The 15,495-nt window shown below is 41.7% G+C and overlaps 1 protein-coding gene across 13 annotated transcripts in view; it reads left to right on the plus strand.

The window, feature by feature from the left end:
* The window catches only part of kif1ab (kinesin family member 1Ab), a 60,765-nt gene that overhangs the window by 38,901 nt on the left and 6,369 nt on the right, over positions 1 to 15,495 (plus strand). For 6 of the 13 annotated variants that reach the window (XM_061979414.2, XM_061979424.2, XM_061979426.2 and 3 more), the window contains 13 exons: positions 2,395 to 2,479; positions 2,572 to 2,677; positions 2,838 to 2,861; positions 2,969 to 3,083; positions 3,150 to 3,283; positions 3,365 to 3,426; positions 3,490 to 3,635; positions 6,663 to 6,851; positions 6,933 to 7,004; positions 10,146 to 10,255; positions 14,745 to 14,864; positions 14,945 to 15,137; positions 15,214 to 15,332. In XM_061979414.2, the coding sequence (XP_061835398.1) occupies positions 2,395 to 2,479; positions 2,572 to 2,677; positions 2,838 to 2,861; positions 2,969 to 3,083; positions 3,150 to 3,283; positions 3,365 to 3,426; positions 3,490 to 3,635; positions 6,663 to 6,851; positions 6,933 to 7,004; positions 10,146 to 10,255; positions 14,745 to 14,864; positions 14,945 to 15,137; positions 15,214 to 15,332 (1,475 nt within the window). Of the gene's footprint in view, positions 1 to 2,394; positions 2,486 to 2,571; positions 2,678 to 2,837; positions 2,862 to 2,968; positions 3,084 to 3,149; positions 3,284 to 3,364; positions 3,427 to 3,489; positions 3,636 to 6,662; positions 6,852 to 6,932; positions 7,005 to 10,145; positions 10,256 to 14,744; positions 14,865 to 14,944; positions 15,138 to 15,213; positions 15,333 to 15,495 lie in introns of all 13 variants that reach the window. The other 7 variants (XM_061979415.2, XM_061979418.2, XM_061979421.2 and 4 more) reach the window with 2 other exon arrangements.

Consider the following 15,495-nt stretch of genomic DNA (forward strand, 5'->3'; position numbering starts at 1 on the left):
CAGTTGCTCTAATGCAGGCCTGGGCAATTATTTTGACTCGAAGGGCCAAATTTCGAGGAAAAAATGTGTCTGGGGGTTGGTATATCTGGTTTTAGGAACACTAATACAAAACCTCACAATAATGTCTGATTGAATGCTAAAAAACATTATGACAGACCGCCTTAAAAAAGGAAATGGAATTCTACGTTTTTTTCCTGAATGAGACAACCAGACTGTACATGAAAATAAAGAATGTTTGATTTACAATATTAACTATGACCGATAAAACACTGAATATTGACAACATATGAACGTCACACCCCCTCTCGATCGACATATTTTACAATCAAGCAAAACGCAACAAAAATGCAACAAATACAGAGAAATATGAATGCGAAGGGTAAAAATATAAATAAACACCTACAATCTGATATATCTGATACATCACTAAGCTTTACAACATTGTTGTAAAAAAGAGCCTCGTCTGAGCTGCTGTGACTTACATTACCATTGTAACTAGTATATCATGCAAAAGCACAGATTCCAACCATTGAAATACTTTGTATAGTTGAAGACTTACGGTCATTTGAAAACATCACTGCACATCATAATGGCAGCTACAGTTTCCATCTTAAAGATCTAAAAAAGTTGTTTGGGAATGTCCGGCGGGCCAGATTGAACAGCTCAATTTGCATGTGGTCCCCGGGCCTTAATTTGTCCAGGTCATGTCTAATGAGTAGTTAATACAGAATATAAATATAATATATATATCATGTATTTTAAAGTAATATGTAAAATAATCTATAGAAAGTAATACATTTTATTAAAAAAAATAAAAAGCTGCCAAATTGTTATAGGGCATCAAAGGGTATTCTGATTTTTTTTTCTACATTTAAAACACTTCCCTGTGTAATGGTGGTTCTTTGGTCCAAATTTTGCGTAGATTATGTTTGACAGTTTTTTAGCTGCTTTCTGACCGTCTCTTCGAGATGCGCCGTCTTTGTTGTAGTTTTGAGAGCTTTTTTTATAGCGATTCAATTTACAGATTAAGTTCGAACTTTACGCTACTTTGTATTAGAAATGGCAACCGCGGAGGATGCATGTGCATGTTCGAGCCAGTCTGCCCCACAACAAGAGGATAGAGAAAAAGAAGGAGCTTATCATCTACAGCGGCGGACCCGCGCAAAGCAGTTTGGGTACATTTATACCATATATGGAGATATCCACTGACGCCGTTATTGGAAAAACGTCACAAATTGGGCAAATTCCAAACGGCTCGTTTGACTAAAGTATAAAGGAAGGCAAGATTGCTTTATAAATATCTCCGCCTTGCCTCCACTGTTTGATTTCAAATTACACAACATTACTACACAACAGCTGGTACCAATAGGTAAGAAAAGTTGGTTTTGCATAATAGGTCCCATTTAATGCTCCATCATAACCTGAAAAGTATTATTGACAGTGTGGTAGAAATTCCCCTTTTTATTTCTGCTACCCCACAAATTTTAAAATGGTGTCAAATGACCAATTTAATTACAAAGTTACAGAATGTCATGACCTTGTTTTATAAGGAAAATTTGCAAACCCATACTATGTAAAACAACAATTTAAATCAATATTCACAGCATATTAAATACATGCATATTTCTTATTCCCATTTTTACTTTGGCCATATCGTACTTGGCAGCCAGTACAAAGACAGGTGCACTGCCCTCCTGGTGTCATTTCTTGTTCTATGGTTATCATCACATTTCTCCTCTTTGGCCTTGTTGGTACCTTTCTGTGGTGCCTTCACACACACAAAAATCAGTGGTTTCGTGCAAGTTGAAAGGTGTACACTTCACAAAAAATCAAGCTAAATAAAGAAATGTATGTATATGTATGTATGTATTAGTGTCTATGCATTCCCATATTGCAACAATTTCAAATAATTTCATGGTAAATAAAATTGAGCAGTAATTAGCAGTACCAGTTAATGGCTGGTACTGCTACTTTTGTACTTGATGACCTATTCAGTTACTGTTAACCCAAAGTACTGTGTTTGTGTAATAGTACAATACAGTTATCGCATCAAATGCCTTTTGTATACCTCAGAAATTTCTAACAAGGACTTTATTTATGTTTTATGTATAATCTTTACTAATACCAAATGATTAGTCGTCATAGTTTGAATACTTGTCCAGGGTATACCCCGCCTTCCGCCCGAATGCAGCTGAGATAGGCTCCAGCACCCCCGCGACCCTGAACGGGACAAGCGGTAGAAGAGGAATGGATGGCATGGATGAATCAAGAAAAGCTACTACTAATATTATCAGACATTTATGCTCCATTATAATCAATAAATTACTGACAGTATACTGGTACTTGACATTATTCTGCTGTCACGACTTACATATTGATTATTATTTACCGCAGGGTATTCAAAGGAGGATCACTGTCACCATTGCTCATGAAAATGGAAATGACATCGAATGGAAGGAAGTGAAGGAGCTGGTTATTGGTAAATGTACAAAGAAATTCCACTTTTTAAATTTTATTTTATTTTTGTATACATATTTTGCATTATAATAATCCTATCAATTTCAAAACCAGGTCGTATCCGCAACACCCCTGAGGCTGATGAGACCATCATAGACCCCAACATCCTCTCCCTCAACATCCTGTCTTCTGGATATTTCTGGCCAAAACCTGATGACAAGTATGAAGTTTTCCAATTACAAACCACTTTAACACATTTTTATTGGGATTATATACTGTAGTATTCTTTCTTTTTTTCCTACCTTTTTACTTTCGCAATCAACAGCTTTCAACCTTTAACATTTTCTAACGCATCTCTCTTTATGCTTCACTAATGGCAGTGTGTCCTTGGGAGTTGATCATAGGTATATATTTATTAAGATTTATTTAGGTTAACAGTCTTTTTTCCCACAGTTTCTGATGCATTTCTTCTTTCCAAAAACTAAAAGTAATCCTATTTTTCTGATGACAGAACTTTCTATCGCTTTGAAGCAGCATGGGACAGCTCCATGCACAACTCACTTCTCCTGAACAGAGTTACCCCCTATGGAGAGAAAATCTACATCACCCTCTCAGCTTATCTGGAGGTACAGCCGGTGATTTCTCCAACACACTGGGACAGATTTTAATTGCCTTTTTAATATTTTAATTAGATGGAGAACTGCACTCAGCCGACAGTCATCACCAAAGATTTTTGTATGGTGTTTTACTCCCGTGACACAAAGCTTCCGGCCTCTCGTTCCATCAAGAACCTCTTCAGTACGGGCTGTCTCAAGCCTTCAGAGAGGTGACGCATCTTTCCCAATCACAACTACCACATCCATCTGATAAAATATGTATTCAATAGTTGTTGCTAACTCCCTCGCAGTAACCGTGTCACCGGGGTCTATGAGGTGACTCTCTGCTACGTGGCGGACAACGGAAGTCCAGGTGAGACCTTGTAGAAAGAAAAACATGTGTTCTTATTTTCAAAGCATGGATGGTCTTGTTTAGGCATGCAGCGGCGTCGCAGACGTGTTCTGGACACATCAGTGGCGTACGTCCGAGGGGAGGAGAACCTGGCCGGATGGCGACCGCGCAGTGACAGCCTCATTTTAGACCATCAATGGGAACTGGAGAAACTCAGCTTACTTCAGGAGGTGAGTAGATTGGAGTTTGTAAGAGACTGAAGGGATGCATTTTGACTTGCATATGAACTTGGGTCCATATAAACCTTCAGACTCAGCTAACAATGGGGGCTCGTTATCTATGAGGCAGACCTGTGGACAGTCCACTGCAATAGTTCTTGAGATAAAAGCATTTACACCACTTCCTTCTTTTCAGAATCTTTGCGTGTGTAGCAGGATTTTCCATTGACACCAAATACACACATTTAGTTTTATAGTTTAGTCCAACGTGTCCTATTTGATCAGGGGAGGAGCACCAAATTGTAGGCCCCTATACACAAGACTACTAGAGGGCCACCCATTCTACTTTAACCCGACATTGCCGCCTCAGACACACAAAGACTTGGTATGTACACTAAAAAACAAATTATTGCATGGATTGATTTGGTTGAAACCAGGTTTTTGACTATGGCCACCAAAGTGGCCCAGATCAGATTTATTCAAAATTAGATTTTTTGTTTGGATTACAAATGAAACGTGATCTTTAGCAGACTGCAGTATAAACCAATGTGGGCGTCACTTACATGCGCAGTTCAATGAAGTGAAGACAAAGGAAGTTGACCGGATTTCGTAAATGAACAAGGAAGTCATTACTACCACTACAAAATAAAACACCTTAAAAGTTATTTTTTTATGTGAAAATTAATTAAATCAAATCAAATCAACTTTATTTATAAAGCACATTTAAAATTTACCACAGGGGTAGCCAAAGTGCTGTACAATGGGCAGGTTAAAAGATAATACGAGTACCAAGCAAACACAACACAACACAAACAAAACACGATAAAAAATAAATAAATACAATAGAATAAATAAAAACATAAAAACAGGTTCACAGCATGTGTATTATGGGGCGCCATTGCAGGATGGATATCACTCAGTGTTAAAAGCCATGGAATAAAAGTATGTTTTTAAGAGAGATTTAAAAACAGGAAGAGAGGGGGCTTGTCTAATACTCAGAGGTAGGTCGTTCCAGAGCTTGGGAGCAGCAGCGGCGAAAGCTCTGTCACCTCTAAGCTTCAGCCTTGTGTCAGGGACCGTCAACAGCAGCTGATCGGCTGATCTTAAGGATCGGGTGGGGCAGTAAGGCTGAAGGAGGTCGGAGAGATAGGTTGGCGCGAGGTTGTTTAGACATTTAAAAACAAATAAAAGGAGTTTAAAATTGATTCATAGCATAGTGAAAACTGATATAAATTAAATGAATGAATGGATATATATAGTGTAATATATTTTGGAGGGTTTTCAACTTTTTATGGCTGTTAAGTAGATGTACTACGGACATCACCGTGGATCTATGTTAGCTTAATTTCACTTACGTAAACAACTTACGCAATGTACATAGCATCTAAGCAAATACACCACACGTCATTCTCGGTCCTTCAACAATCGCGATGTCTTCGTAATCAAAGTATACGATATATATGGGTTCATATAATACATATAGCCTTTTATTTGCACGCTAGTGATGCACCGAAAATTCGGACGCCGAAAAAATACTTTGCTCACCGAAACCGGATGTTCTGGTGACGTATCTACTTCCGCGGGCCTGTCGCGTCACTTCCCGTGCACACGAATGACGTAAAAGTCGCAATCGGGTCGCATTTATGTTTACACTGCAGTCACATTTGAAAAGATCAGATTCCAATCGGATTTGGACTACCTCCTGATGTGGCCTGAATCTGATATGAACGGATCAGATTGGAAGCACTTTGGAGCGTTGAGACCCGCAAAAAATATCCGATCTGTGTCACTTCAGGGCAAAAAAGTTCAGATTTGTTGTGCAGTAAAAATGTGGCCTTTAAAACACATGTAAGTACCCTAATTAGGTTTTTGACTTTTTAAAGATGAAAGTAACATACTATATCTAGAACATATCAGGAAAAGTTTGGCTACAATATAAATTCAAATAGTACGGTCATTTTTGAAATATGACTGTAAATTTGTCATGATGGCAGCATTTAAAACAATGCTAAATTACCAATTATTGCTATGGGCTTCGAACCCTCGGAGTCTTGTTCACGAGTGAGGGAAGAGTGGATCATGAGATCGACAGGCGTATCAGTGCAGCGTCTTCAGTAATGCGGACGCTGTATCGGTCCGTTGTGGTGAAGAAGGAGCTGAGCCGGAAGGCAGAGCTCTCAATTTACCGGTCGATCTACGTTCCCATTCTCACCTATGGTCATGAGCTTTTGGTTATGAGCGAAAGGACAAGATCACGGGTACAAGCGGCCGAAATGAGTTTCCTCCGCCGGGTGGCGGGGCTCTCCCTTAGAGATAGGGTGAGAAGCTCTGTCATCTGGGGGGAGCTCAAAGTAAAGCCGCTGCTCCTCCACATCGAGAGGAGCCAGATGAGGTGGTTCGGGCATCTGGTCAGGATGCCACCCGATCGCCTCCCTCAGGAGGTGTTTAGGGCACGTCCGACCGGTAGGAGGCCACGGGGAAGACCCAGGACACGTTGGGAAGACTATGTCTCCCGGCTGGCCTGGGAACGCCTCGGGGTCCTCCGGGAAGAGCTGGACGAAGTGGCTGGGGAGAGGGAAGTCTGGGCTTCCCTGCTTAGGCTGCTGCCCCCCGCGACCCGACCTCGGATAAGCGTAAGAAGATGGATGGATGGATGGATGCTATGGGCTTTTGAATGGACGCTGCCGCGATGCTGTTAAACCAAACTAAAACCATTACAAAGGACATGCTGACTCACTGCTGAATAGAAGTTAAGCACAGACCACAAATGATTTAATCCATGAGGGTAATAAGTCCATCAAAGTAGAAAAAACTAAGACCTGCAGGGCACGACGACCAGGATGATGGTCAGCTACTGAAGTGACCGGTCGCCATGATCATGTGGCCCCACCCCTGGTGGTTGTGTACCTAAACAACCGAATAGAGTGCCCTGCATTTTAAACACTTCAGCTAGAAGACAAACATTGAGACATGTGCAGTGAGTCTTGTGCAAAACCACTGATAGCATAGTGAAAACTGATATAAAATAATGTTCCTCAGGTGGAGAAGACTCGACACTACCTGTTACTTCGAGAGAAACTAGAAGCGACCTTGCAGGCTGGACAGGATGCGCTTTACAAGAGCGGTGACATCAGCGACTTTGCAAAGAGTCCTGTCATTAGCCAGAGTCCTATAGGCAGTCCGGCGATGGACAGCCCCAACCAGAGGCAGAGGGAGCTGGCTGCCAAGGTGAGGCCCCCCATAACATCCCAGGTAGATAGTAGTTATGATCTACAATATTGTTTGAAATAACTCTTCTTTTCCTTACAGTGTCTGCGTCTGCTGATGCACACCTTCAACAGGGACTACAGCCAGGTGAGCAGCAGTGCCAGTGAGAGCAAGGTGAGCCCCAGCCCAAAACCTTAAATCCGGCTTGTAATTCCCTTAGTAACCAAGCCCTGCTCTCCATTAGATCAGTTTATTCATCGCTTATTGTTTTCTTTTTCTTTACTTTTTTATCAGTCTTTTAACAGTATCATTCTATCCCAGGGGTGCCCAACGTGGGACTCGGTGGCCAAATATGGCCCGTTGAATGGTTTGGTTAGGCCCGCCAAAAGATGGCTTCCCAAAATAAATATATTCTGACTGACCTCTTTTAAATTGATCCGATATTTATATTGGTCCGATCTCAGCAAAAACCCAAGTCTGTGGCGATGCATTTAAAATCTCTGAATTAAGCTCTGACACAAAAAGTCTTAAAATGTGTTTATTTGAGCAAAACTGTACTACCAGTTACCATCTAAATGTCCTCCAATAAGCTCACAAGGCTGATTTTTTCTTGTATTTTAGTCATTTACAAAAGGTAAACATAGTAGGTTATATGCGAGCAACAACTAGCAGCTACCCAACAGCTAAGCACATAATAGCACACATGCTCGACATACTGTACATACTGAGTGTCCTTAATTGGACAATGATGCATTCTAAAACATACTATTTGTCAATATAAACAAATATCACATACCGTATTTTTCAGAGTATAAGTCGCACCTGCCGAAAATGCATAATAAAAAAGGAAAAAAACATAAATAAATCGCACTGGAGCCCGGCCAAACTATGAAAAAAACTGCGACTTATAGTCCGAAAAATACGGTAATTATAGTTGATTATCACTTACAGATATAGAGTCTCCAATGCACAAGTCTATTAGGAAGTATTCAGTAAGAAACGTTTCCGCATCATTCAGCTTACTGCGTCACTAGGTGTCGCTGAAAAAAAGCCAATTACCACTCCACTCCAAATTAAAGAGGGCATAATTCCAGACATGTAATAATACAATTGGTGTGTTTTTGTTTTTAATTTCTGTTCATTCCAGCCACATGGGAAAATAATATTGTTGATGTAGATGCCTATATATGCTGTACAGACTTACTTTACAGAAAATAATTGTGGGATACTTCTCTTGTTGCATTATTTTTGTTAAACTTTATTAAATATTCGGATATATTTAGTGTATGGCGCAACCGGACCGGAGCAGGATGGGTTAGAAAAAAGAAAAAAGGAAGACAGTGAAGGGAATTTTGGGGGCACAAGAGGGAAAAGACAAAAAAAAAAAAAAATTACATCAGCAGATACAGTATACACACATATAATACCAGTACTCATAAAACTACCGTATTTTTCGGACTATAAGTCGCAGTTTTTTTTTCATAATTTGGCCGGGCTCCAGTGCGACTTATATATGTTTTTTTCCTTCTTTATTATGCATTTTTGGCAGGTGCGACTTATACTCCGGTGCGACTTATACTCCGAAAAATACGGTAATTAGTGAAGTAAACAGTAATAATACAGAATGGACAAATATTAATTTTACACTATAATTGGAACAATAATATTAATGGGAATAATTATATAATAACTGTCTCCAAAAAACAATTACCACTTAACTTCAACTTAAAGACAGCGATGTCAGTTATATTTACATAGCATTTTTCTCTAGTGACTCAAAGCGCTTTACACATAGTAAAACCCATTGTATAAGTTACATTTAAACCAGGGTGGGTGGCACTGGGAGCAGGTGGGTAAAGCATCTTGCCCAAGGACACTACGACAGTGACTAGGATGGCGGAAGCGGGGATCGAATCTGGAACCCTCAAGTCGCAGGCACGGCCGCTCTACCAACCGAGCCACTCCGCGATGTCCTCTCCAGACGGTTAATAGCAACTAAGTATTTTTTTTCCTACCGCTGTTCTTTTAAACTGACTTTACTTGATGAAGCATTTCTAACATTCCACTCTACAAAGTAATGGATGATTAGATTCGATTTCTTTATTTGTACCCACAGATAAATTTAGCTCGCAGTACAAGTCGATATAATAGATACGTAAAAAACAGTAAAATAGCCACACAATTTGTCATGATCCCTATCATCATCCTATGCTGCCTCATAACGTGCATCAAGTATGTAAAGGGGCTACCCTCAAAGTGCATGGCATAAAGTGCGTAAGTGGCACTCATCATCATATCATCATCAACATAATCATCATCAACATCATGATCAACATCCACATCATCATCAACAAAACCATCATCATAAACAACATTAGTATCATCAACATCACCTTTATTAGCAACATCAGCACCATCAACATCCCCATCATGATCAACATAACCATCATGATGGACATCAACATGCCATCATCATCAACATCAACATCCATCATGATCAACATCAACATCCCATCATCATAAACAACATTAGCATCATCAACATCACCTTTATTAGCAACATCAGCACCATCAACATCCCCATCATGATCAACATCATCATCATCATCAACGTCATCTTCAGCAACATTAGCATCATCAGCATCACCATTAATGCCACAACCGTCAAGGGATCACCTCGTTCTCTTACGATGTATGATGGCTGCAGGGACAAAACTAGATATGTGCCTAATAAGTATGGTTGCTGCTTATATCATGTCGAGTGAATATTGATATCAGCCAATACTCAAGGCTCCAATACCTGTTTCTTACCGGAAGTGAAAAAGTTGTATCGCGACACCCATAATGCTCACACAATTATTGATTGCATTTCTGCAAGGCTAACTACTTGCCAGCTATCGTTGTTTTGGAAACGGTATTATTTACATTTAGGCTATTTGTGTTTCACACTAAAAATGGCCGTGTCCATTGGTACTTTATCACTTTGGAGAAGTTAGGGCACCTCTGCTCTATCCTGTATTTGATCACCAGGATCAAAACTTGTACATCCATTGTATTGTCATTTAATTACTCTTTTTTTTTTTATGTTTACCAACACCATATTGTTTGTGTAGGGACTTTATAGCGTCCACTAACCTTACATGCTACTCCTGCACGTCCATTGTAACATGCTAACCCAACAAAAGGGGCTCTTAGACTATAGACACTGTTACTGTATGGTGCTACACATTCACAAACTGTCCTCTTGAATGCTTGTGTGTTTGTCTCCTCCCGTCCCATCTGTGCTCCTCCATGCATGTCAATGTGTCTTTTAAGCTCTCTGAGATGTCCGCGTCATTGATGAGGGGGGAGTCCTGCTCCACGCTGAACACGCTCACTCCGTCCTCCACTTGCCCCTCACTGGTCGAGGGACACTACGACATCAGGTGAAAGCATTGTCAAACTACACATTTACCTAAATCTGCCCGACACAAATAAATGTGGACCATCTACCTCTTTGCCCTAGCTCAGGGGTCGGCAACCTTTACCACTCAAAGAGCCATTTTGACCAGTTTCACAAATTAAAGAAGACAATGGGAGCCACAAAAATCTTTTGAAATTTAAAATGAAATAACACTGCATACAAAGTTTTTTTTTTTGCTTTGTGCTATGTATAAACCGAGGGTCTCAGACACGCGGCCCACACCTTAATATGAAAATTGAATATTAGTGCGGCCCGCAAGTTTTATATGAATGGTGCTTGACAGCGTCATAATTGTCAACCCTCCCGATTTTTCCGGCAGACTACGAATTTCAGGGCAACTATTCTCTCGAACGTGCCGTGATGGTACAGCATTTCGCGCCCACTACAACCAGCGTGCCGGCCCAGCCACACGTCGTATGAGGCTTCTGCTTGCTCACGTAAGTTACAGCAAGGCAAAGTTGGTCAACAACCACACAGGTTACACTGACGGTGGCGGTATAAAAAACTTTAACACTCTTACTAATAATGCGCCACACTGTGAACCCACACCAAACAAGAATAACAAACACATTTCAGGAGAACATCCGCACCGTAACACAACATAAACACAACAGAACAAATACCCAGAATCCCATGTAGCCCTAACTCTTCCGGGCTACATTATACACCCCCGCTACCAAACCCCGCCCACCTCAACCGACACACGGAGGCGGAGGAGGGTGGGGGGGGGGGTTGATGTGTGGGGGAGCAGGGTTGGGGTGGGGGTAGGGTTTGGTGGTAGCAGGGGTGTATAATGTAGCCCGGAAGAGTCAGGGCTGCATGGGATTCTGGGTATTTGTTCTGTTGTGTTTATGTTGTGTTAAGGTGCAGATGTTATCCCGAAATGTGTTTGTCATTCTTGTTTGGTTTTGGTTCAAAGTGTGCCGCATTATTAGTAAGAGTCTTAAAGTTGTTTTATATGGCCACCGTCAGTGTAACCTGTGTGGCTGTTGACCAAGTATACCTTGCTGTCACCTACTTGTGCAAGCAGAAGATGTAAACAACAAAAGGCTGGGCTGGCACGCTGTTTGTACAGGTTGTGGGGGGTGCTAAATGCTGTACCATTATAGCACGCCCTTATTATAATTTTTAGGGTGAAAATCTGTGAATATTAATCCCGGGAGTTTTCTGCGAGAGGCACCGAAATCCGAAAATCTCCCGGGAAAATTGGGAGGGTCAGCAAGTATGCAGCTGAGCCGCATCAGAGTGATCAAAGAGCCGCATGCGGCTTCGGAGCCGCGGGTTGCCGACCCCTGCCCTAGCTTATAAGCACTTTATAATGGGACTGTCTGTGAATGCAGCTTGTTGTTACATCTCTGGACAATAGGGGCGGTATGTATCATAACCAACTTTACACACCTCATACGCACTTGGGCTGCCAGAGAAAAAGAAGACTAAGCAGGAGTGGTTAGTGTTGCCATTTTAACGCCTCTGCCGCTAAATGTAGCTAGTACTGTACTATAGACACTCATTTTTTAAGTGACCAGCAACAAATCTAATGACTGGGTGTTATTGAGGCCTTTTGGAGACTCCGACTTGAAAGGGCACCGCTGTGGGCCCCTCCCCTCTGCCCCCTCCAAAAGCATTTACCGTCGTCCCTCGCCACGTCGCGCTTCAAATATTGTCGATTGGAGATATAGGTATATTTATGTATGTATGTATGTATGTATATATATATGTATGAATATGTGTGTGTGTGTATATTTATATTTATACAAAACCCAAAACCAGTGAAGTTGGCACATTGTGTAAATGGTAAATAAGAACAGAATACATCCATCCATCCATCCATCATCTTCTTCCGCTTATCCGAGGTCGGGTCGCGGGGGCAGCAGCCTAAGCAGGGAAGCCCAGACTTCCCTCTCCCCAGCCACTTCGTCTAGCTCCTCCCGTGGGATCCCGAGGCGTTCCCAGGCCAGCCGGGAGACATAGTCTTTCCAACGTGTCCTGGGTCTTCCCCGTGGCCTCCTACCGGTCGGACGTGCCCTAAACACCTCCCTAGGGAGGCGATTGGGTGGCATCCTGACCAGATGCCCGAACCACCTCATCTGGCTCCTCTCGATGTGGAGGAGCAGCGGCTTTACTTTGAGCTCCCCCCAGATGACAGAGCTTCTCACCCTATCTCTAAGGGAGAGCCCCGCCACCCGGCGGAGGAAACTCATTTCGGCCGCTTGTACCCGTGATCTTGTCCTTTCGGTCATAACCCAAAGCTCATGACCATAGGTGAGGATGGGAACGTAGATCGACCGGTAAATTGAGAGCTTTGCCTTCCGGCTCAGCTCCTTCTTCACCACAACGGATCGATACAGCGTCCGCATTACTGAAGATGCCGCACTGATCCGCCTGTCGATCTCACGATCCACTCTTCCCTCACTCGTGAACAAGACTCCGAGGTACTTGAACTCTTCCACTTGGGGAAGGGTCTCCTCCCCAACCCGGAGATGGCACTCCACCCTTTTCCGGGCGAGAACCATGGACTCGGACTTGGAGGTGCTGATTCTCATCCCAGTCGCTTCACACTCGGCTGCGAACCGATCCAGCGAGAGCTGAAGATCCTGGCCAGATGAAGCCATCAGGACCACATCATCTGCAAAAAGCAGAGACCTAATCCTACAGCCACCAAACCGGATCCCCTCAACGCCTTGACTGCGCCTAGATGGAATGCTCAGTCATTCACAAAAAAGGATGGGGCGAGGGTCACCAGTTTGAACAAATGCGTGAGCAAATTTCTCAACGAGCTATTGCAAGGAATTTAGGGATTTCACCATCTACGGTCTGTAATATCATTTAGAGAATCTGGAGAAATCACTGCACGTAAACGGCAAGGCACAAAACCAACGTTGAATGCCCGTGACCTTCGATCCCTCAGGCGATACTGCATCAAAAACCGACATCAGTGTGTAAAGGATATCACCACATGGGCTCAGGAACACCTCAGAAATCCACTTTCAGTAACTACAGTCCGTCGCTACATCTGTAAATGCAAGTTAAAACTCTACTATGCAAAACGAAAGCCATTTATCAACAACACCCAGAAACGCCGCCGGCTTCGCTGGGCCCGAGCTCATCTAAGATGGACTGATGCAAAGTGGAAAAGTGTTCTGTGGTCTGACGAGTCCACATATCAAATTTTTTGGGGAAAATGTGGACGTTGTGTCCTCCGGACCAAAGAGAAAATGAACCATCAATCCTTATCCTAGAGACCAAACCAATTAGCATGCGCTCGTAAGTATCGTGGCCACTGATTGGCTAAGCCTCATTTCATGTCGAGAGAGCTCTCATATTGATGAAAAACTTATTTAGAAAGCTATGAGCGTTTTTTTATTTACTGTAGGTATTAACATACTTGATTTATAACAAATGATTCCTGCTTTGCAGAAATTAATTTGTGGTCATGTTTGGAACTAATTAACACCGATAAACGGGGGACAACTGTTGTCATTCTGCTTTTCAGTTTGTTTGTTTTTACTCACTTTTCATGTTATTCCTTTCCCCTACAGCATCCATTACAATCACATGCACATGCGTCTTGGCCTATTACGCAAATTAGACAATTAAGTCATCTAACCCAAAAAAAACAAATGATTGCAGTCCTGTGAGAAACACTGATACACAAGTTAAATAAAAATGCAGTGAGAGCCTGGCCTCTAGTTTAAATTTGAAACCCTTTTCTGAATAATCTTTATTGCATTTTTTTCAATTATTATCCATGTTGTACTTACCAGCCAGGACACAGACGTAATTGGCCAATTTCCTAGTTCCATTTCCAGTTCTATTGTTAGTATCACACATTTGTTTTTGGCCATTACTGCCAAACACACACCCACACACACACACATACATAATACACACATGCACACACACTCGCACGCACACACACGTACACTAAAAATTCAGGGCAAAAGCACCGCTGGAGTTATTCCTTTCAATGATTACCGTGCTGAACTTTGCCATTGCGCATAACATCAAATACCGTGACTTGAAATATTTTAGTTTTTGGAATTGCACGCCCTTTGGATATTATTTCACATATTTGCTGAATTCTTGTTTTGGATTATTATTACAGATAGAAATAATGAAATCAATAATTTATGAAATGACTAAATAATGAAATCTAATTGGACATTATTAATAATTAATTACATATTTAATAACACATGTATGTTTTCATTCCAATTATAATTAATTAATGACACATTGAAGTATTTATTTAAAAATGTAAATATTTATTTAATCTGTTCCATTTGACTCGCCATAATAAACAGCTTGTTTGTGCAATAGTTGGATTGCATGAAAGTATTTGTTTGTATTTAACACTTATACCATGTCCAATGTACATTTGTAATTACATATAGGTTGAGCATTGATACATTCTTGTTTTATATAATAAATTGTTCATGTTTATGTTGTAGACACACTGAGCCCGGTTCAGGAGCATCCACCCCTGATCTGGACCCGTTCAGCCCAGTGGACAGAAAGAAGGCTCTCAAAGGCTGCAGCTTTGTTCCCGATATACAAGAGATCCGAGTCAGGTGGGGATTACCACGCGCAGCTTTAAATGTTTATGTGGCTAAAGGTTTCATTTAAATGTGACCCATCATCTTGTCATCAGCCCCATCGTGTCAAAGAAGGGCTACCTGCACTTCTTGGAGCCGCACACCAGCGGCTGGGTCAAACGCTACGTGGTGGTGCGCCGTCCCTACGTTTACCTTTATCGCAGCGAGAGAGACAACGTGGAGCGAGCCGTCATCAACCTGTCGTCGGCCAAGGTGGAATACAGTGAAGACAAACAGACCTTGCTGCGGGTACGAGCAAAGCGTCACACGATTCCTGCCGTTTATTTGACAAAAGTACCACCTCTGCACTGCGTTTTGTTTGCAGACCCCAAACACGTTCACCGTGTGCACCGACCATCGTGGGATACTGCTACAAGCCAACAACGACAAAGAGATGCATGACTGGCTTTATGCCTTCAATCCTTTGTTGGCGGGTACCATTAGGTGAGTACAGAAAGAACAACTTAACCAACGTTAATTTAAAAAACAACAACATAAATCTCAATTAGCCAAATATTATTGTATACACTGCAATTTTCATTTTATTCCCCTTATTAGACTGATGAGAACTTTTACAAGCTTACATTTACTATAGAATGTTAGGTGA

The sequence above is a fragment of the Nerophis lumbriciformis genome, linkage group LG19, assembly GCF_033978685.3.
Source record: "Nerophis lumbriciformis linkage group LG19, RoL_Nlum_v2.1, whole genome shotgun sequence".
Classification (NCBI taxonomy): domain Eukaryota; kingdom Metazoa; phylum Chordata; class Actinopteri; order Syngnathiformes; family Syngnathidae; genus Nerophis; species Nerophis lumbriciformis.